The following is a 22,286-nucleotide window of genomic DNA, read 5'->3' on the forward strand; positions in this document are numbered from 1 at the left end:
GCACGATAATTCTGAGATTGATACTATGCACCACTTTGCAATCTGATGCTTTTGTGAAGCAACTACGTCAAATGAAACAGTTGCAGACACTCAATGCTTGGACACGCTTCAGTTTTCATCAACTGTATTAGAAACCTTCTATCAGGATTCAAAGAAAGAAGTTGGTCTTAAATTCCTTTACATAGCAATCTAATTAATACCCCTTTTAATGAACCTTCTAAATCAGATTAATCAGGTATTGACAGTTGACGAGGTAGAAAATACATACAACACCAACTATGCTTTTTAGCAAAATGAATGAGTATTTGATGAACAACAGGCAGCAAATTATGGGCTAGGTCATTGTCTAAATGAAAATACATCCAGTATAATAAGCTTAAGATTTTTGTACTGCACATTTACTATGCTGTGCCATTATTTCAGTGTAGCAAATGGTACATTGATGGTAAAAGCATTGACTAAAAAAAAAATAAAATTAAATTCTTACCAGGAATTTTTTTGGCCCAACCAATCATGTGAACCAGCTCTTTGTCTGCCAGTTTTGTCAGAGACATCATCATGGAGGCCTCCGTGAATGGTTTGCTGGGACGACTCACCAACACATTGGGAGGCTCCGCTTCAAGTAGTGTTAAAACAAACTGCTCCGGACTGACTGTGCTGAGCAGGATCTCTTTTACACGGGTGGCCGTCTCATTGTATTTCTTAGCTTTGCCAATGAAATGCACCTGATCTTCTGAATTGCGGTGGCGACGCAGGATCCGATATCCACAACGTTCTCTTCTTGAGCCTGACACGAGAGGCACATGATTGCACTGAAGTATTTTTCTCTCGGTGTTGCATTATGTAAACCCACATATTTGGGAAGGAGGGGGAAAACCCTTTAATACTGGATGTTCTAATATTGAACATCCAGTTTCCAAATTTCTAGAGCATGCAGCATTGACTTTACTTTGTTTCCACTGACTTCAGCTGAGGCTTTTATTTATTCTACTAAACAAAGTTACATTAAAAATGTTTATTTTTGAACCTCAGTTAGCTCCCTTTAACAGTCTATGGGAAAATTCCCATTGACATCATAAAGAGATAAATCAGGTCTTTAAATGCAAATAAAGATAGCTGTTTGTAAATTCTGATCTGAAATTCTGTTTTAGAAGGAAACTGGGGGAAGAAAAGACTTCTGAAAGTCTGAGCCATGATACAGAATAAATACCTCAGCCAGAAGCACAGCTTGGCCTCACTACTAGCTGGGTGTTCACCTAGGGGCTTACTGAGATGCAACCCATTTTTTCCCTACATCCCATTAAGCCAACAGAAATTTCCCCAAAGCAAATTCAGGTATCTGCAACTAGAAGGTCCAAGCCCAATGTTTGGAATTTTGCATGCAGAACACTATTTCTGTGCAAAGAGCAGTCCTTTAAATTCCCAGACTTAATTTATTATTCACTCTCACAACACCAAATATTTTCCAGTTCTCTGTCAGCGTTATTGGTGGGATCATTGTTACCTGTTCTTGCATAGCTGCTATGGAAAGAGTCAAAAGCACCTCCAAAAACATGGTATAGGGATTTGCTTAAACATTCAGCCATGGCTTCTACTTCCCTCACCCCTTCAGTGTATTCTATAACAAGGACTATGTTTACCGATTTACAAATAAACCTTGGCAGTAACTAGTGCGCAAGACTGTACCATGTTAAAAATCTAGATATTTAAAAATATTGAGTTACTGAAGAGATCCTTAGACTGGAATCCTCCAGTACTTAACATTTTTGATATTACAACTAAATTGTCCTCTAAATGGACATGGGCTGCCCAGGGAGGTGGTGGAGTCCCCATCCCTGGAGGCGTTTAAGAGTCAGGTCGACATAGCACTGAGGGATCTGGTGTAGTTGGGAACTGTCAGTGCCAGGTTAACGGTTGGACTGGATGATCTTCAAGGTCCTTTCCAACCTAGTTGATTCTGTGATTCTGTAAATCTTTTAGAAGGTTGGTTGGGTTTTTTTTTTGGTGCTGGTCATCAACACTTTTACTGACATATGATAATCAAAGGTTGAATTTTCATAGATATGAAAATGTCTGTGCTAACACAAATCTACACCAGACCAACATTTATTATTGCATATATAGACACCATGGAGTCTTAAACTGTAATAAGTTGTCCCGTTTGGTTTATTGGTCCCACAATAAACTTCTGCACCTACTAGAAAGACCAGAGGATCTGGGTGTCAGCTACTGGTAGGTAGGGTGATAGGTTTGGACCAGCTAACAGAGACCTGTTCATATGTGTTCAAGGCACCTGGAAGAACAGAGAATCCAAGAGCCAGCTACTGGATAGCACTGACTTTCTAAAGCCAGTCACTGGAGGGATCCATAGCACATGTATGTTTCTGTGACAGTTCTGGGCTAAGCACCAGCAACTGGGGTGAGCCTGCAGACCCAGAGGCCATCAGCTGGGAAGATACAGGGTTCTACAGGCCAACTATTTGACAGACTGACCAAACCCAGCTACTGGAAGGATCCATATTGCATAAATGCATATATTTTCCACTTCTGGTGATCGCATGAATCCTGTGGTTTGTCTGTACTGATCTGTGTAGCTGACTATGGGTACAGGTATTGTGTGTATATGTGCCTAACAAGAATACACACTCAGACATGCTACTGGACGTGAGGACATGGCAATGGAGAAGCTTCCCTCACCAAGCTACTGGGTTCAGGAATTCCTGCCATTCTTCATCCATGTCAGCAGAGTTATATAGACCATGATTTGTCTAAATTCCAACCAGGCAGTGCAGTTCTGGCCCTGGGTATCATTTAACAACAAGGTCCAAACACGAGCCAAATTAAAACAAAGGTAGTGGGGGCACAAAAAGATAGTTTCAGATGCTGTTGACAAGGCTTTGTCTTGCTAAATAAGATGCTTGGTGAATGCAGACACTCAGTGGTGGAGGTTCCTCAGATGAGGTGGCTTTTCAGGTCATAGTCCTGTCTTGTCTTCAGCAGCTGTCAGGCCCCATTTGAGTCAACCCGTGAGAAGGGTGAGATGCAAAGGCCAGTTGGGTACAACCTGGAGGCACTGAAAAGGCTGGGTAAGGACTAACAAAAGTCTGCCAGGACTTTAAGGATGTGGAACTTTCAACTGCACATTGCTATCATCCTCACTTACTGCCTGTTCAGTGAACCAACTCAGATGTAAAACAGAACAGGATGACCATTAAAGAAACTCTTAATATTGGAAAACACCCTTTACCTGGAAACTCAGGAGACTGGAGAAGACAAACAGGCAAAGCTGGTTCATTGAACAGCCCTCAGGCATGGAGGAATCCAAGTGGAACAAGGCATTTGGAAATGGAAACATTATCAGCTGGAAGTCTGGCTTAAAGTCTGCACCACTTGGGGCAAGAATGGTTTTGCATCCTTAAAAGGAATATGAGTAGGATGAAATGGGTTGAGTACTGACAGGACATTTGCATAAATTATGGATTGAAGCAAAACAATCAATGATTTGCAGAACCAAATGCTTAGCCAAATAACATCTAGCTAGAAGTTGCCAGAGCAGCCAAAAAGCAGTCAGGGAAAGATAACATACCAGCTGAGGCAAAGCTTGAAACATTATCATAAGGTAGATTCATGAAATCAGACTTGATGATGTTACCCCCAAAAATGGTTACCTGCAGAACTACACAAGTCACAGAGCAATTTCTTCAACCATCTGTCTGGACAAAATCTTTTCTTCCTGAGAGAGTCAAAGGACAGTGAGGCATGGACTAATTTCCACAAGGACACTCGGATGATGTAGTGAACTCTGTGCTAAGCTTCATTTTGGACTAACGCACAAAGGTCAAGAGGAGAATCTTAAAGTGCCTTGTCAGCTCCAGAAAAACATTAGACTAGCACAGTGGGCTGCAGACTGTTCTGAAGTCATGTCATGCACAGAAAGTATGTAAATATTTTCTATCAGGGAAGACAAAGAGGAAAGGTCGACAGTGAGCTAAGCAAGTGGAACAAAAGTACAACTGGAGACAGATGAGGAAGTGCCTAGGTATCAGGGTGCTCTAGCTAGAGAGAGATCCATGGCTCTGATTTTCATGTCAATGGGCATGGTAGAGACAATAAGCACCATGAGAGATCTGAACTAAAGCAAGAAGCAACATCACACATTTTTTCTACTATTTAGAAATGCTATGAAGCACATTGAACGCAGGCATCTGAAAGGACAGAAAAAGAAAAGGAGCACAGAAGGACTAAAAGTCATAGGGAGATGCAAGGCAGAGGAGAAATTTTCCTGGGCTATCAAAAAGTACCAGCTGCTCCCTGAAATGCATAGCTTCTGTTCTTCAGTACCGGGTGGCGCTGTGACGCCCCCAAAAGAAGACACACAAACAGCAGTGTTTTAATTAAACACATGGAAAAGTTGTTCAGTTAGGAGCCATATTTAAGATTATAAACTCAGAAAAACTACTAGTTTAAGATAGAGCTGGGGACGAGGAGGAGATGCCTGACACAATGAGGAAGAGATTACAGCAGTTTGGACACATCTGCCAGAAGCAACCTGTGGTCAAACAAGCACTTATTGGCCCTAGTTCAGCTCCTGGCACTGAAGTGAACCAAGTGCACTCTTGTGGGACTCCACATCCTCTGATCAGCTGTCCTCAGCTCTGTTATACTGTCACCCAGATGTCTCTGTGGCACAGAAAATATCAGGGCTTTGGTGCCAAGACCCAAGTTATCCTTTCCAATTCACTGTTGTAAAGATTTTTAAATGACATTTTGTAGTCTATCCAAAATATAAATGCACAGGTAAGTGACCAGGTACTTTAATGAAGATCAAAGAAATCAGTAAAATTTAAAAAAAATAACAAAAAAAACCCACCACATTTGTCCAGCATCCTGTTCTAATTGATACAACCTTGTACAATTTTCATCTGTGCAGCTGCACTCCACGCTCCAACTTAAAATATTCCAGTCAGGTTATGATACTTACTGACAATACTAAAGGTCTCAGTAGTTGTGGAAAGTTTTTACTGGGGGATAAGAAGCTCCTTTGTTACTTTAAGTTATTTAACTAAATCAAGTTTTATATATAACCGATACTTATTTAAAAAAAAATGCTCCATTTAATATATAAAAAACGTTTCTATAATCATATCTCCAGTGCAGAAAGCCAAACTTTGTTATGACATTTTTGCATAAAAATCTTGTTGCTAAAAAGAATATAGTTGGTGACAAAGAAAAGGGGGGGGGGGGAAACCCTGATCAAACCAGATTATTGTTTTTATTTTTTAATCACCATATATTGCCAAAGCAGGCAAAAGCTGAGTCACTGAGCAGTGTGTGTAAAACACAGCTCATCAGTAATTAAGAGATACTATTTATTTCCACATTAAAATTTATTCTGCTTGTATTAAAAAAAATATACATGCATTGTAAGATTACACAACTAATAACACAACATTTAAGCTTGCTATCAATTGACATATCAGTAGCAGCCTTTCCAATTAAAACAACATTTCAACGATGTAAAGAAACTTCTGTGCTTTTTATTCAAACCTAAATTTTAGGCAGGGCTGAAAAATTTTACCTGTACATGTATTGGCATCAAACAGGCATGTATAAGTCCTTATAAAACTATATTTTGTAAATCATTTTAGAGCAGCTTAATGTTTGGCTTAACTAGACACAGAGATGTGGATCAATCTATGTAAAGGCACAGCAACAAATTGCTTAGAGTTTCCCAGATTAGGGACTATTTATGACTTTACCACATATAGCTTAATAGCTAATATTCATTTATATGAAAGGTAATTCAGGCAACTGGAGAAGAGCACAAGCTGATGAAATCCCTCATTCTTCCTACAGCACTCTCCTTATTTAGAGTTACTCTTTGCGCAACAAAATAGCTGTATTCAGCTGAGAATGCTGGACCAAGGGCAAGACCTCAAGCTACAGCACCATAGACCACATGGGTAAATGATCACAAGAACATAAGAAATAAGATACATTGGAAAAAAAACCATTAAAATGAGCCTGTTGTTCACTCACCCATGAACAAGCCACAACGGGTATTATTGGCAGTGAAACACTATTTTTAAGCAACTCCTGCTTTGCAAATTCTTTGAAAATCACAACTGCCTCTGCTGTCTGATATGGTGGGCAGTTACATGGCACATTGCTCTTAATATTGATTTTGGTCCCTGGCAACTGCTTTTGTAACTAACCAGTTCAGCAGCAAGTGCCGATTCTACCACTGAATATATTATAATCCGTTTTTGTAAGTGTTTGAGCTTAAAACTGCTCAAGTATACGTTAGTAAATCATTATCTCTCCACTCACCTTTGAAAGCAAATGCAAATATTCTGGTGAGTACGTCTGTATTCACGGAGCAGACCTACTGACAAAGCTGCTGTCTGCCATACAGGCATGAGAACAGGAGCTGAAATTACAGTAATTTCTATAATAGCTAAAATACAATTAATACATCTGATGCCCAGAGAATGCCATGAAACATTTTTTTCCGCACTTACTTTCTGTGTGAAAAGTAATTTACAGTATTTCAGAGTGCTATCCAGAAAACGCACACAGGAGAAAAAGAGCGCCAAAGCCTGAACTGTATCAGTCCACAGAGAAGAACATTTTTCTTTCTGCCAACTTGTGAAATGATGCCAGTATTCAAGGGCAGTATCTCTCCATCACTTTTTAGTATTGTCCCTCATCTTCTTCACTTGGGGTGGGGAAGGGGCAGAAAGGAGCTTATTCTTTGGAGCATTTTTAACACGTTGAGAACTGGGGGGAAAAGACACAGGAGCAAGGTAGAGTGGAGAAATAAAAGGTAAGTCTAGTCCAACAGTGAAACTGAAAGCTCCTTTATGGAAGAATGTCTATTTGAGCCTCAGGAAGCAAAAGGGAAAAGCATGAGCATAGCTGCTCCCCAGAGTGGCTATAGTTAAGTGATGAAGCAACTCCCCACTTTCCTGCCTTTGGCAAACAGACCAGCCCTTTTCAGCTCCCCAGGTAAACACCAGAAAGCTCCAAGAGAAGATCAATTTTACCCTGATCTGTTTTATTCGAGTTTGCTCGGCAGAGTTAACTGCAGTACTTCTGTTTTCCTTGTTCCTACTATTGTCCTAGTGCCAAAATTTAGCAGTAGATGTCTTGATTGGAACAGTAGGCAACACAGACTTCCCATGGAGAAATTTGCAGATGTGGTGTCTAAGACCCTGAATGTGCTTTTGGCAATGATGGTATATTTTGTAAGAAAATCCATTATCCCCTTCACACAAAGCACCCCCAAGCTCGCCTCCACTGAAATACCTGTGGCTTGTTGGGTTGACTTCCCAACATTTATGAAAGCAAAGACATCCAAGAGAATTTCAGACCAGAAAACTCCAAAGCAACACTTTCCTACTGCCTCCTACTGTTTTAAAGGTGGTATGTACTGCCTAATCACATTTACACACAGAAATGTATGTGATATATACACACACGTGTATTTTTTCTCAAGGTGTCTATTGATAATATGAAAAGTTAAGATTTAAAGATTTGATGCAAACAGTGCAGAGTTTTTATGAAGATCTTTGATAAACTACAAAGTGGTAATTGAGGTTCTTTTATCACTTCTGCTGGACAACAAGTCACCGCTGAGCAAAAATGCACTTACAAACCATTCTATCTTATCCAGGGTTTTAGCAGATGTGAACCAATGCATTCACTAAGTGACCTGGGAAAGGAACAAAGATGGGGAAAAGCCTTCATTAAAAGTAAAATGTACTCTTTTATGGCTTTCTACAGTAAAAAACCTGGTATTAAAGCATAGCTCTAACAAAGAATTTGAAAGATAATAACTCTGGTCTGCAGGAAATAGCATTTATGTTTCATGCAAGAAATACAGTCATAAAATCTGTCCGGTTTAAATGTCTGTCACCATGTGTCCATCCATGCATCAGCTTTACTCACAGGTGCCACTTAACTCATCAGGCAACTCAGACAATTCTGAGTAATTTTTATACTCCTTTTTCTGAAATTAAATTGTTAAGACTCACAGATTCTCAAGTCTCAAATTTCAGTGCTACTATTAAATAACCCGATTTTTTAAAAATACAATTCCTGTTATTTTCCTGTTATAGTTTCAAAGTGTTGGGTTTTGTCTGGCACAGTCATTAATGTCCTATAAACATTCACTGTTGTAGGAAAATATGCTTATGAATATGTGACAAGATTAAAAGGAACACAGGCTAAGATATAAGTACATATTATTATTTATTACCTATAATAACATAGTGCCTCTGGGTTCTAATCACAAACCAGGACTTCCTGGACAATTAAATTGATCCTTTTATTCTAAGGAAAGTATTGTGGAGGATCACCTTAAAATATCATACTGGAATCAATCTTTACAAAAACACTCCGACTGCAGAACTGGGGCTTGATAGAAAGCCCTGTTGGAAAAACTTTGAGTAAAATTTTCAGTCATAAAGATGAACAAAAGACAGTGACACAATTCAGAAAGTAAGGTTTCAAAAGAAGTCTCATTTGCAAGTGTAAGGCTTTCCTTTCTGGAGGCCAGACAACAAAGGTAGCTAAAACCATATTAATGAAAAACACCAATACTGTTGAGAGGCATCATTAGTGTAGAAGATGACAGAAGATTCATATAGAAAGAACTAGCTGACTTGAGCAACAGAAACTAAATGTACTTCAGGAGTATAAAAATAATACATGGAAAAATTGGAATTTTAGCTCTAAGGTGAGAGTTACCAGCTAGAAATGAAGAGGGAGGCTGCAATCATAACAGATCATAAAATGATTATGAACTGCCAGCATGATACAACCATGAAAAGGATCCTGGGTTGTACGCAGAGAAAAGGTCCTGCAGAAACAGATATGTATTAATGCTGCTACTGTGAGGAGAGTTCACAGGAATACTATCCATGATTCTGGTCATCCCAGTGCAAAATGGATTATTTCCACCTGGAGCAGACTGACAGACAAGCTACCCTGACGACTTCCAGATTCAGTCTACTTTCCTGTTTTGCAAGAGGAGAAGATTTCTTCTTTATTTAGTGTAATAAAACAAAGGTTGTGAAGGGATACGATGTAGTCCATAAATACAACCAGACCATTAATAATAAAGAGAAGATAAGCCTCCAAGCTACAAGACAGTGCAGCCACAAGAACAAATGGGCATTAATTGTCCATCAGTAAACGCAGGCTGGAGTTCTAAAGAATGTTCCTAATGAAAGAAATAATATTCTGCAAACAGCCTTCAGATCAAAGCCGTGAGAGGATGAAAACAGGGCCTAGCCTTGAAATAGAAATAGGTATCTACATTAAGTGCAATGAAATGAGATGCACGCCTGCAAATCACAGACGATCAAGCACAGTGACTTTTTTACATTCCACTATTCCTATGGGATGTTTTTCCCACCTATTTCTATTATATACATTGGGAAATCTATAAGAAACAACAAACCTTGACTATGAAAGTACATTAGCTATTCAAATATCTTTCAATTTATTTTATTCTTACAAGTAACCTTTAGAAATTCATCTATAAATGTACAGCTATGTTGAAGTCACATCACTGTAAGTACAAGACAGGAATACGAGAAAAAGCTGGGTAATTCTGAGTGGTGCAGGGACAATGAGCAGTTCTTCATTATTTCTTCTGATGGAAGAGCTGCAGGGCATCATCTGGAAACAGCCTGTTCAAAAAAAGAAAAGCCTGCCCACTGCCCTCCCTTACTGCCCCATCAAAGCCCCACAAAAAAGCCTGGAAACCAGAGAGCTTGTTCTTCACATGGCAGGTGGTCAAGCTGCTATGGGATGTTGTAGATGCTAAAACTTCACAGGATTAAAAAAAAGCAACAATGGAAAAGTTGCCATTCTATTAATATATTAAGACCTATTAAATACAAGAAACCTCTTCTAGACCATAAGTCCCCCACTGCTAATTTTTGGAAGCTGGGAGTTGTCAGTAGTTTCACTTAGGTGCTAGTGTCACTCTTACACACCTGAGGCATTCGCCCCTGCCACTGTTGGAGGCAGGATATTGGGTTAATTAACTACTGCTTTGATGAGGCACTGCTGTTCTTGCATTACATTCAACCAGCAGAGCACAGTATAGGCTCATTTACCCCATATTAGAAGGGATTTCAGTTTGGCTTGGGGCTCAGGCAGCAGCGGGTCTTGGTTTCCCATTCTGCAGAACACAGCATGCAAGAAAACTGCCTTCACAGAGCTCTGCAGAGGTACTACGGTTTTCACATGCTTAACCTATACCTTACTCCTTTCCACAGATTTTTTTCTGAAAATGAAAAGTCTTCTAAGAATCAGTACATTCCTTCCTATATAATCAGCTTAGATCTTGCTCTATTTGTCTGTTGTGCCATTTTAGGATTTCAAGGGGGAAAAAAAAAAAAAAAAAGTGCTATATAGAATTGACTGAGGGGGAAAAAATAAAGCCAGCAAAACCCAAACAAACAGCACAGACATGCGAAACTCACCACATTTCATCATTCCCACTTCATAACATTTCCGTAGCCGGCATGCCTGGCAGCTTTTGCGCCTGTTTTTGTCTATCGTGCATTGATTGGTAGCTGGGCAGATGTAATCGTTATGTCCTGCAGCAGAGTAAGAAGAGGATTTAACATCTCCAACAGTCTCTTGTGGTCATTTCCCAAATCAGAACCTTCTTGAATTTAAGCATCTCAACATTTTCATACACATATATCTAAGCTCCATTAATTTAACTGATCCAAAAATGCATATTTATCCTGTACAAAAACTGTTAATCTATGGCCTCAAATACCAAGCAGACAACATAGATCACCTTGTAGAAGTGACTGTTGGACAACGAAGCACCTCCTAATACCAACTCATTTTTGAAAATGGGACATAGGCTCTTGTGGAAATTTGTTCCCAACCTCCAACTTCTTACTGTATATTGGGACTCTACAGATGGCAGATAGTAGGGGTTTTTTTCCCCTCATCAGAGTTGAAAACATCAGTGCACACAGTTTCAGTCCTGCAAAGATTTAAGTAAGCTACAGCTCTATTTGCTGAACTCCCTGATGTGGTGAATTCCAGGAAAGAAGACGCCTTTGGAGGACTGACCCTGGACCAAAGCTAATTAAAAAAAGCAACCCAAGAGAGAAAGAAGACCAATATAAAATAGTGCATACTGTATAGTACGAAGAAAAGCACAAACAGAAGGTATAACTTTTAGATACTGTGGACAAGTGTTTCTCTTATTTTCATCAGTTTCCACTACAGCCTCTTCTGTTGTCTTCTGCTCTCCCACCTCACTGCTCACCTCCCCCCAAGCCCCTTTATATTATTGTATTTCATTAATCAATAATCTGATCCAAAGATTAATTACTGTAAACTGGACTTCAGTATGCTCTTGGTGTAAATACAGTCAAATAATCTCCTGCCAAACACTGGAAATCTCTCTCGCAGTATTTATCAAAGGATGCAAAAAATATTTGCTCATTTACATTTCTTAACTTTTCTCTCAGGCTGTTTTTTAAGTTATTTTTTTAAACTTTAAGAATAGATCAGGCAAAGATACAGCTACTAGAGTTTTTTTACTTGATGCAAGTCCAAGAGTTCATGTCTCCAAGAGTAATTATTTAACTGAACCATTGTGACTATTTCCTTGCAATATTAAAATAATTTTAACCTTGAATTTTTGAACTGACATTTTGAAAAAGAAGAGATCAGGTTACAGTTTGTCCAGTTTCCTACTGGCAGATATGACTGAAAAACAGATTACTGTTTATCACTCTTCACGCAACATGGGGGGAATGGAGAAGGAAGCTCTCTGTTGCACTATAACCCAAGCACACATATATATAAAGTGGTTTAAAACTCCTGTGACCTTGGGCTAGTTTAGCTTGCAGGCAGATGTTCAGAGTTGTGGACAAATACGCTACACTACAAACTTGGACAAGCAGAGGAGACCACACACAGTTGCTCGGTCATACCATCCAATTTTAACTAGGCATTAGCCCAACATTTTGGTCTATGGTAGACCCTGAAGTTTTTTATTTCTATGAGCAATATTCTTCATAACAACAGTTGCAACTGAGTGCTTGATAGTGTTTTATGCCAAGAACTTACTTTCATGTATTTGAATTACAAACAAATGTTACCTGACAGGGTACATTAAGGTGTACAAAAGGCCACAATAGGTAACTTGTTCACAACCAAAGCACAGGTAAGCAACACAGAGCAGGCAAACAATTTTCCTGACAGAAAACACTTTGAGATCAAATTCAGCCTCCATTTGTGACAAACTGAAGACAAAGTTCTCTTCAATTATTTTAAAAATCAAAAGTACTTGCACCAGTGTATAGCAATTGTTATTAAGTCAGAACTTGCACAATAAATTGAAAGGGCAAGCAAGTTCTGACTTAAATTTGATTCTAATGGTGACACCAGCTCTGTCACATTGAGCCAAAATAAAATATCTCAAGATTGCTAAAGGCTTTGTGTGCAGAAGAGAAACATTACAGAAAAAAAATGACAAGATTTTCCGTGTTAGCATCCAAATGTAGTGTCACAGTGTCAAGCCAATTAAGTTTCCACCAAGAGGCCCCAGATGAGGCCAAAGAACATAAAAACTACAGCCAAGGTTAAAGAAATTAAGTGGTCTAAAGCTGGTGTGTAAGTCACTGCCCACAGACTGTGGTAACAAACACGGAGACCTATATTTACTTCATACTGCAGCCACTCAGCAAATTTGAACTAATTACCAAATATTCAAGAATTTAAACACTGAAATGGAAATCATAGACAGAGAGATCTGTTAGAGTAAGAAATACTGCAATGTAGACTCTTGGGGGTGGAGAGCTGAGAAATAACAATAGTGAGGCTTGTTCCTAGTACTATCTACACAGTATGTAGGATATAAAAGTATGTGTAGCAATTATATGCTATGACTCAACAGCTCCAGGCAATGTACACTTGTCAAGAATAGTTCCTGGCAAGAAAAGTCTCCAGACAATTACCTACTCTAACTGTGCCTATTACAACAAACCCACAATTAATATGTCTACTTTGGGACACAGACTGCAATCAGATTCACAAGTCCGCGGTGCCATCCCACCAAGGCCTTTCCTGAAGGGCTTTCCCATGCCATGTATTCCATCTCTTCCCTAAAGAAATCAATTTCTCACTTTATAATGTTTCCAGATCTGATAACATAAGAGCCAAAAGATAGAGCATTCAAATTATGTGTTGCTCCATTTTCAGCATGCAGCACCATACACCAGAATTTTAGATCAACTCATTACTAGATCAGCCGCTGCAGCCCTGAGCATATGAAACAACTTATTTGAGCAAAGTTATCAAAAGCTGATTCTCCTACCTTGAATACTTCTTTTAAAGAATGCTTTGCAGCCTTCACATGACCAGACCCCATAGTGGTATCCTGAAGCATAGTCACTGCAGACTGCACAGAAGTGAGCATCCCTTTTTGAGCCAGGATTATTTGCAATTGGGCTTGTACAGTCACTGCCATTAGTTTTTCTTTTTAACATTTCTCTGATAGAAAAGAAAAACATCTGTTATAAAAGAGGAAAAAATTAATCTACATTTCAAAGAGTTGAATTATTTTCCATTGTTTTCTACAGAGCCTTCTTATTACTGAACACAGGATAGTGTGAAACACTGTTAAGCCTTTTTATTATAAGGTTATTTAAATCCTAGAATCTTTCAGTGGTGACAGACTATAAAGTTATAAAATTCTTGAGGGCATAAAACTGGACTACTAATGCGTCATTCACATGAACTCTGGGAAAAAATCATATGGTGGTGGATCTTGAAGAATTCTTGGAAATGTGCAAGTCTAGGAATTTGTGAACCAAGTGGACTTTGCCTTTGGGAAGCTTCACATGGAAAATGTAAACTGAGAGAGCTCAGACTGACATGATAAACGCTACCACAGAGCTGCAGTTGCTTCATACTGTTAGTAAGGCAAAATTCTAGATGGAGCAATACACATCTAATCTCAAGTATTTAATCTTTTAAACAAGGCTTTATTCATTCAATGAGATGCTGGAGACAAGTATCTTAAGATGTGAATCTCAGCCTACAAGATGAACTCACAATGTTAGACAAACTTTTCGGTTCAAGGTGATGACCCATGTTGATCACCCTAATGCTAAATAGAAGAAAGTCTCAATACAAGAAAAATGGAGAAACACAGTTAATAAAAGCCTTTCATACATTAAAAAAATTATTGCTCCATGCAAATTAGTAAGATATATGCATTCCTGAAGCACTGAAAATAGTTCCAACAACAATAGTTCCAGTATCTAACTGGAACTATTCTTAGCAACTAGATTAAAACTAGAACAGGATAAAAACATGAAATAACAGCCAATTCCTGACACCAAAATCCTGTAAACAAACAGCAAGAGGAAAGAACTTAGATTATCAGTAAAACAGTTTTTAGATATAGGAAGCATATCCATTCTGTACTTTTTGTCTGGACTTCATTATCTTGGTGGTTTTAGCATGTCTTACCTTCATGACCAATACAATTTCTAGATAGAAAATAGTGTCATGAAAACTCTCAGCAGCAGTTTGACTAAAGGAAAGCAGTATAGTCAACTTATACCTATAAACTTAAGCACAGAGGGAGAAGTTAGAAACTGTAGAATTATGCTCATCCCACCTTCCAGAAGGATTAGGGAGAAGGAGAAGTATCAGTTGGGATAGAACAAGGGTACATTGCCAGGGCAGAAGAAACCTCTTCACCAACAAGAGCAAGTTTAAACAGAACAGTAGAAACATGCTGAAAGTGCTGTCAAAGAGGCTTTAACTAATATATTAAAACTAGACCTTGTGCTGGTTTCATGACAGGAGGTAAGGACAAACGCATCCACATACTAACTAAAAATCATCAAGTTTATAAGAATTTGAGGGGAATGTGCTTCAACTTCCTAGCAGAAAATTTGGAAAGAAAAAAGGGTGGTTCTCTGAGCAAATTCCAAAAGAGAAAAAGTAAGGTGTTTGTTGTACAATGAAGTTACTGCAAGCTTTTAAAAAAGGTTAATTCATTCAGATAGTGCTGGGCATAAGGGTGTTCAGGTGTTTAACAAGGCCAGTCTTTGATTACACACACACACTCCTGTTAATGGATCGCTGAATCACTAAATTATTTCCCCTTCTGCCACGCTGGAAAGACCCGTGTGGGGGAATTGTCCCTTACAATGAAAAGCGTGTGTGATACAGTCCCAATATACTGCTAATGCAAGGAGGAAAAAGCATTGCTATTCCTTCCTGTTTGGAAGAAAAGGTAATTTGGCATTTCACATTAGAAGAGGTATATTTTTAAGCTCTACTTGGGAATCATGATCCCATTGTGAGAGTCAGAAGAGAATCAAAATCAGCTAGAGAGCATCTCAGTGACTGATTGATACGCTGTAGAGAGTGATGTTTGTTGCCCTTGTTAAAGCACTGAGATGTTGTGGATTAAAATAAAGCACAAGCACAGACAGTAACCTCTCACTAAGGAATGTTGTTTTTTACCTTCAGGCCATGACAAGTGTTTTAAAAAACACTTTTTCTTTCCCTGCTTAAGTTTAACAACAGTCACCCTGCACACATGCAAGCTGCGTGACTTCTGCAAGACTCTGGCAAACAACTTGCACACAGAGCAACAATCTGGAATGAATTCCTCTTGCAAACCGAAAGGCCATCAAATCTGCTCATCTGCGATAGCTGCAGCAGCACAGCAGGAGGTTCAAACCCAATCATTTTGTTACTGTCATCTTTAAGGACAACAGAACTAGGAAAAAGCTGAGAGCTTTAAGGTACACGTTCCTCATGCTGAGGACCTTGTGATCAGAGAGTGATTCCACACAAACAGCAAACCAGAGCAGGTATAGCCTCACGCATGGTCAGAGACCATCTCCCAGTGCTCTTGGGACTGGTGCACGCCAGCACGCTCAGCAGATGAAGGAGCTGCCAGCTCCTCCAGAAGAACTGGCAGTAGCTGGCTGGATGCCCACGAAGCTCCTGCACCAAAGGATGCAGGAAAATGGGGGATGTACCCTGGCTGCTACTGAGGAACCACATGGTGAAAGATCTATTACTTTACACCTCCTAATACTCATCCCTATTTTATAATCGTTGTTTCTATATAGAGATATTATGTTTCCATAAAAAGAATTTTTTTCTGAAAGTAACTAGTCAGTGATTTCCTACTAGTCATCAACAGCGACAAGATGATTACCCAAAAGAGAAGGAATTAGCAAGACTATTTAGGTTATTCAGTATCTATTGTGCCTCCTAATTACCTCTAGCTTTGCCACAGCAAGTATTTGATGTATATGCCACACCCAAAAAACTTGAACTAAAATTCAACTTTTTATTAAAAATGAAGGGTGGCAAGGATTTGACCTAGAAAGTAGCAAAATTTGCACATGGCTTTTGTTGTCTGTCAGGTTATCTTGAAGCCTAAACTATTGTACATTATAAAAAGAAAGAGGAAAAAAAAAAACAAACAAAAATAAAACAACCACTGAGAAAAATATAAAAGCATTAAATAAAAAATTAATAGTCCAGGTTTTATTTTTCCCTCCCTTCCATAGGCCACTGGCTTATTCAGTGCCTGGAGAGAATTCAATCCCATAGAAGCCTAAACTGTAGGATGAAGGCAGCTCTTCCTTTCTCTCCCAGAATGTGCGCAAAGTGATGGGCAAATATCAGCTGAAGAATACTTTTCAGCCTTTATCTTCCTCATTTTCTAAACCCTGCCCTATAACTGGAACTGTTAAGACCACACAACCATCAATATTTATATCTCCAAAGCACAGGTTCTGCTACACTCCAAACATTGACTAATATGCTGAAAATCATATTATAGATATATCAACATTAAGAGACATATGTTTTGCATAATCTCTGTAACTATTCCATCATAAAATGGAGATGCCAACCCATCGCCTCAGACAGACTTCCAGATACATTTAAGTGCTCCTCAGAATTAGCACAATAAAAGGATAGAAGAATAGTGCAAACAATTATGGGCTCAGAGCAGAGTTTAAGCAATGTATAAATATGATTTTAGCACACAGTGAACAAGACAAAGTTACTAAATCATTTCTAATTAAGCAAACATTGTTAGCCTGCATACCCAAAAACCTTTACGTACATGCTCTACCTACAATTAGTCACAAGCACAAGGAAAATAATAGAAAAGAACAAATTAAGTTCCAGAAACACCACTCTAGCAACTTCATTAAAGCTTCCTTATATTTTTTAGGAAGTAATATACCTGTTCATTTGGAATATAAACCTTTTGTTTCTTTATTAAAATACTTTTTATTTAGGGGATGAAGACAGAAATAAATTTCAGACTACTTTTAAATATAATTACACTATCATATTCTTTTTATTTTTATGTCATTTTAACATAAACTGAGTGATCCTGCACCAACAAAGTTTATGAGACTCTTTCTATTGTCTTCACTAGATACAGGACCTACAATGCAAGTAAGTATAGCAGTCTTCATCCTCATATTATTGATATTTCATACCAAAGAAATGGAACTCTAAAAATTCACATCCATTTTTACATGGAATACAATTAATTTTTGTTGAACTATTAGTACAAAGTAACACCATACTGCATAGCATTTGTGTTTAATGAAGTTAAATAAATTTCTTCTGGATTCTTATAATAAGCCTATTTGTGAGGAAGGGGAACGCTGAGAATTCAGGTTCCTTATTTTAAGGAGATCCAAATTACAGAGTGATCAGCTTTAGCAACATGGACCACATTTAGCTAATGTTAACATAAATTTACACCCAGGGAAAATGAACTCTTCTCACAGTGAGACTTGCTTTATATTGAAAGGTAAAATAAACTCTGTAACAGGCTTAAACATGTAGTATTGCTTTCTTACTCATCTTCAAACAAAATCCCTTTTCTCGAGCTACAATGCTGTTTAAAATGACTTAGGCTTTACAGCATTAGTCTCTCCCTTCCCCCACTGCTATTCCTTTAAATTTCAATCCCAAGAACTCTTCCTTCAAGATATAATCTACGAATCTGTAGTGTCACAGTCATTGTTCCCATGGCAATAAATATAATGTTCATGACATTAATTTAATACCTCACCAAAGGATAAAGCAAAAGGAAACACAGGGCTTTTTTTTTTTTTTTTTTTTCTTTACAGCCTAATTTCAGGACAGATATCCACAATAAGGAAATTATAACTCTTGATTTTGGTGTTTCCATGTCAATTTTTTTTTTTCTTTTTTACAACTTCTGTACACAAAAGGGGTGTTACAATGCATCATACTGAAACGAGCCACTGAGAAGGTCCAGCTACCAAGCAACGCTATAGTTACTTGCTGCTGAACAATAAAGAACATCCATAAATTTTAACTCCAGATCTCATGGATTTCTCCTCTTTAATTTAGGTCATCATCAGCTACAAGAGCAATAGTCTGTATGAATCTATACAAACAGCAGAAGACTTATTTAAACTCCAGCATGGTAGGTTTGTTTTCCCTTCTGTCTATGTAAGAGCGCACACTGAAGAGCATCAGATAGGATGCTCTTGCTCTTGGGTTACTCCAGCTGCTGTCCCATCATCTGGGTGGTTTCAAACACTAACCCAGAGCAGCCTTCCCAGGGCTGTCAGAGTTTTGTAATATTAACCAAAGTGGGAAGAGTTTCAATGTTAGCCCTAGTCACCTTAGACCTGCTTGGGAAATTCTTCTGTATCCAAACAGCCTCCCCCAAACCACACGCCTACATTTAAAACAGATTTACACTCCAGAATTGCCTGCTACTCTCTGCTGACTCCATATAGAGACTAGCCAGGTGGCCAGGGTGAAGATCTGTGCAGCCTACAAGTCTGAAGTAGATGTAGACCTCACACCTTAGCCCTGTGCAGTCAACAAAAGACCCCACCCATTGCAGAAGGAACGTGGGTAGTCTCAAAAATAGTACAAATCCTTTTCTATTTTTCATAGAGACAATGACTACTGAAGTTAAATAAGGAGCCCTATAAATAAACATACAGCTGCTAAAACAGGAACAGCACCTGCAACACCCCGAGCTTTTATCCATCCAACAGCTGTTGCACCCGTGAATGGGTAATTTCATCAGCTGATGATCTACACACTGCTTATGGTTTGTAATGAGTAAATGTGCAGAATGGGAACATGTTTTGCAAAGTTACAGCTTTCTTTACAGCTGAAAATTTAGCTTGTGAATCTGCTGTTCACAACGCCTTCATAAAGTCAGTTGAGAACAACAACAAGAAACATCAGACTTTTTCAGTAGCAGCACCCTTTTACACATGATGCATGTTGCTGTATAACTGTTAATACTAAAACCAAAACACAAAGATAACATTTCCCTTGAATTCTAAGTTCATGAAAAATCTTCACAGCCATTAGATGCCGTAAAAAAACATTTAAAAAAATCCAGATAATATGGAATCCAAACAACATTGTATGAACAAGAAAAAAGAATAAACTTTTACTTCTTTCACTCAAAAGACTTAATTTGTCAGTGCAAAATTCATTTTTATTACACAAAGTAGTACCCAGCAGTCTTGAACTTTTGTTTATACAGTAAACAGTTCCCACATTGAAGGCATTTGTCATGCTTTGTGTCAGTGTATCATTCTCTAACATGCTATTGTAAAATCCTATTGCAGAAGTTACATTTTAAAAAAAAAAAACAACACTCAGGACTGATTTGGTGTTTGGTGGAGGCTTTTTGGTTTGGTTTTGGTTTTTTTCAGAGACCAACACATGGAAGTCAAATAGAAAAAGAAAATACTTAAAAAAACTAAAGAAACTGCAAATAATTTTCAGCAGTTTTAAAGAAGTGAGTGGTACTGACCTGGTCACAGGTAGCACTGGCTCCGTCGGTCTAGCTTCGCACCACGGACTCTTTGGCTGCTCTGCATATAGAAGCGATGACTGACAGTGCAATGTCAGAGGGGAGAGATGGCCAGAAGTGGACCATAATGCATTGGGGCTTGATGTTTGCCTCCCAGATGCACTCTCTGAATCACCAAAATTACTGGTAATGTTGTAATTCATCATAGCAGGACTGCAGAATGCCATTGCAGAATATTCATGTCTGTTTTCCATGTAAGACGAGGGAATAAATACTGGACTGTGTTCTGCTGTCAATGTGGACTGATTACAGCTGTAGGGAACTGGAGAGATGATACCAGCAGGTGAGTTTTTAATTTCTGTTTTATTGCATCCAATATCCTGAAGTGGCAGCAACTGAGAAAAGTCCTTGTGAGAAGATGCACACAGGGACATTTTGAAGCAAGACTGAAGATTGTTGTTTAAATATTCATCCTAAAGTCATAAAGTATAAAAAAAGTTGAATTAAAAAGTAAGAAATTTCTCTATTGTCTTTTCTAGAAAAGAAAAAGGAATCAGTAAATCAGAAAATATAAAAATATCCTGTTAAAAGAGATCACATACCAAAGGCACTTAAACAGTCAATGTAAAAATTTACTACCTTTAAGAAAGCTTTCTAGAACTTCCTTAAAAATAAAGGCTATGACACATGTTGAGTTTAGACTCCCTTAAAAACTAATGGAAGAAAAAAAAAAAAAGACAAAAACCAAACCACTTGGAAGTCTGAAACAGATGCCGGTGACAACTTGGTTCTTAACAAAAGTAACTCATTACAACCAGAGTAAAACTGCTCTGTCAGAGGCAAAATTACCCTACAGTTCACAGCCATGGAGTGAGTGCCCTGAGAAATCAATTCTCTTTATAAAAACTCACCACCTCCTGCTACTGTTATAGGTGTACTACTTCAGCCTTCTCTTTATCAGCACAAACATTTAACAGCAGATATTTTGAGAACACACACACACACATATATTTCCTCTACCTTCCAAAACCAGAACTCCACCACACAACCCTCCCCAGAGAGGAGGAAGACATGTAATGGATGTCAGCAAGCAATGCAACTTCATCACTGAGAGATCCCTGGATATGGCACCTCTGAACAGAGCCATTATAAAAGTAGAAGTCACAAAATGCAGGTATTTCCAAAGCTGACAACACAGATTTCATATGGTCTGGAAGTTTTATAATTTTCTGTCACTCTCCATCCCCATCCCAAGTATTCTCTGTCCTTCCTCCTATCTGAATCAACTATCAAAACAGAGACCTTAATTTGCTCATAGTAAATACTCTTTGCCAGATTTAGGTATATCCAAATTATTTAAGGGAGAAAAAATTTTGAAAAGAAAAAAAAAAAAAAAGTCCTCCTGAGCCATAACCCCTGTCCTCAAAGCATTACTTTACAGTAGTATTTAAATTTTTTTTTTAAATTCTTCATTATGGGTTTCATCTGCAATTCATTCCAGCTTTGAAGACAGACATGCAATCATTACAGCTTGCAATCCAAAACAATTCTGTTTCCAAAATAGCAAGTTCCAGCCCCCAGAACTGATATTATAGTGTACTTTTACAGATGGTAATAAGATAGTAACATGAAAAATTACCGGATAATTAAAAAGTAACCCAAAGCTTTGCTATTCCAGAAGTGGCCAAAGTGTTGACGCTAAATATTCTTACCTTTTTTTACCTCATGTGACCATAAAGCAAGATGTGGAAGATTCAAACAAAGGATTGCTGAAGTAAACCAGCAACCTCCCTGTCCCAAAAATTCTCAGCCAGATGGCATTTCTAGTATACAGTCTTGGGCCATTGATACTTTTTTCTCCTCTAGGACCAGGACTAAGGGTAGAAGCATTAATAAAAAAATGTAAGAAATAGTCTTTTTTAATAAAATGAACAGTCACAGTCCATCCTTCCTTCTCACTTTGAACTCTGTTGATGAAACTGAAGATATCTGTAGAAATAACCAGGAACTCATTTAAATAATCTCAGGCACTTCAGTTCCAGCTGCTGTTTTTTCCTTTGTGGGAAACAGGAAAATGAGATATCTCAGCAGCTGTTTATGTCCAGCAGTTGTTGCACAGGAACTCCAATGTAGCCAGAGCAGGAGAATCTGACCTCACTCCTCACACAATCCACACACTTCATTTGCCCCAGCAGCCAGATGCTTGTCTCCTCTAAGAGAAACCAAGCATCATCCAATTTTCACTGCAAAAAGCCCTGAAAATCTCAAAGGCGATTTCACTCCCAGATTATGGGGTGGGCACCCCAAATAATTTTTAAGCAGCATATGATGGAACTAAGAAATTATTTTAAGACTATTTTCAGTGGTTACTACAAATAAGTCCAGTAAGTACACTGAGTTCAAAATGCATTTA

At 38.3% G+C, this 22,286-nt stretch overlaps 1 protein-coding gene across 1 annotated transcript in view; it reads right to left on the reverse strand.

Moving 5' to 3' along the window:
• ESR2 (estrogen receptor 2) overlaps positions 1-22,286 on the reverse strand; it is a 58,642-nt gene that overhangs the window by 12,148 nt on the left and 24,208 nt on the right. The window contains exons 2-5 of the mRNA XM_074909327.1: positions 19,874-20,346; positions 13,367-13,542; positions 10,500-10,616; positions 488-787 (exon numbers count right to left, since the gene is read on the reverse strand). Coding sequence (XP_074765428.1) covers positions 488-787; positions 10,500-10,616; positions 13,367-13,542; positions 19,874-20,307 — 1,027 coding nt within the window. The 5' untranslated portion in view covers positions 20,308-20,346. The remainder of the gene's footprint in view (positions 1-487; positions 788-10,499; positions 10,617-13,366; positions 13,543-19,873; positions 20,347-22,286) is intronic.

The sequence above is a fragment of the Athene noctua genome, chromosome 6, assembly GCF_965140245.1.
Source record: "Athene noctua chromosome 6, bAthNoc1.hap1.1, whole genome shotgun sequence".
In the NCBI taxonomy this organism is placed as follows: Eukaryota; Metazoa; Chordata; class Aves; order Strigiformes; family Strigidae; genus Athene; species Athene noctua.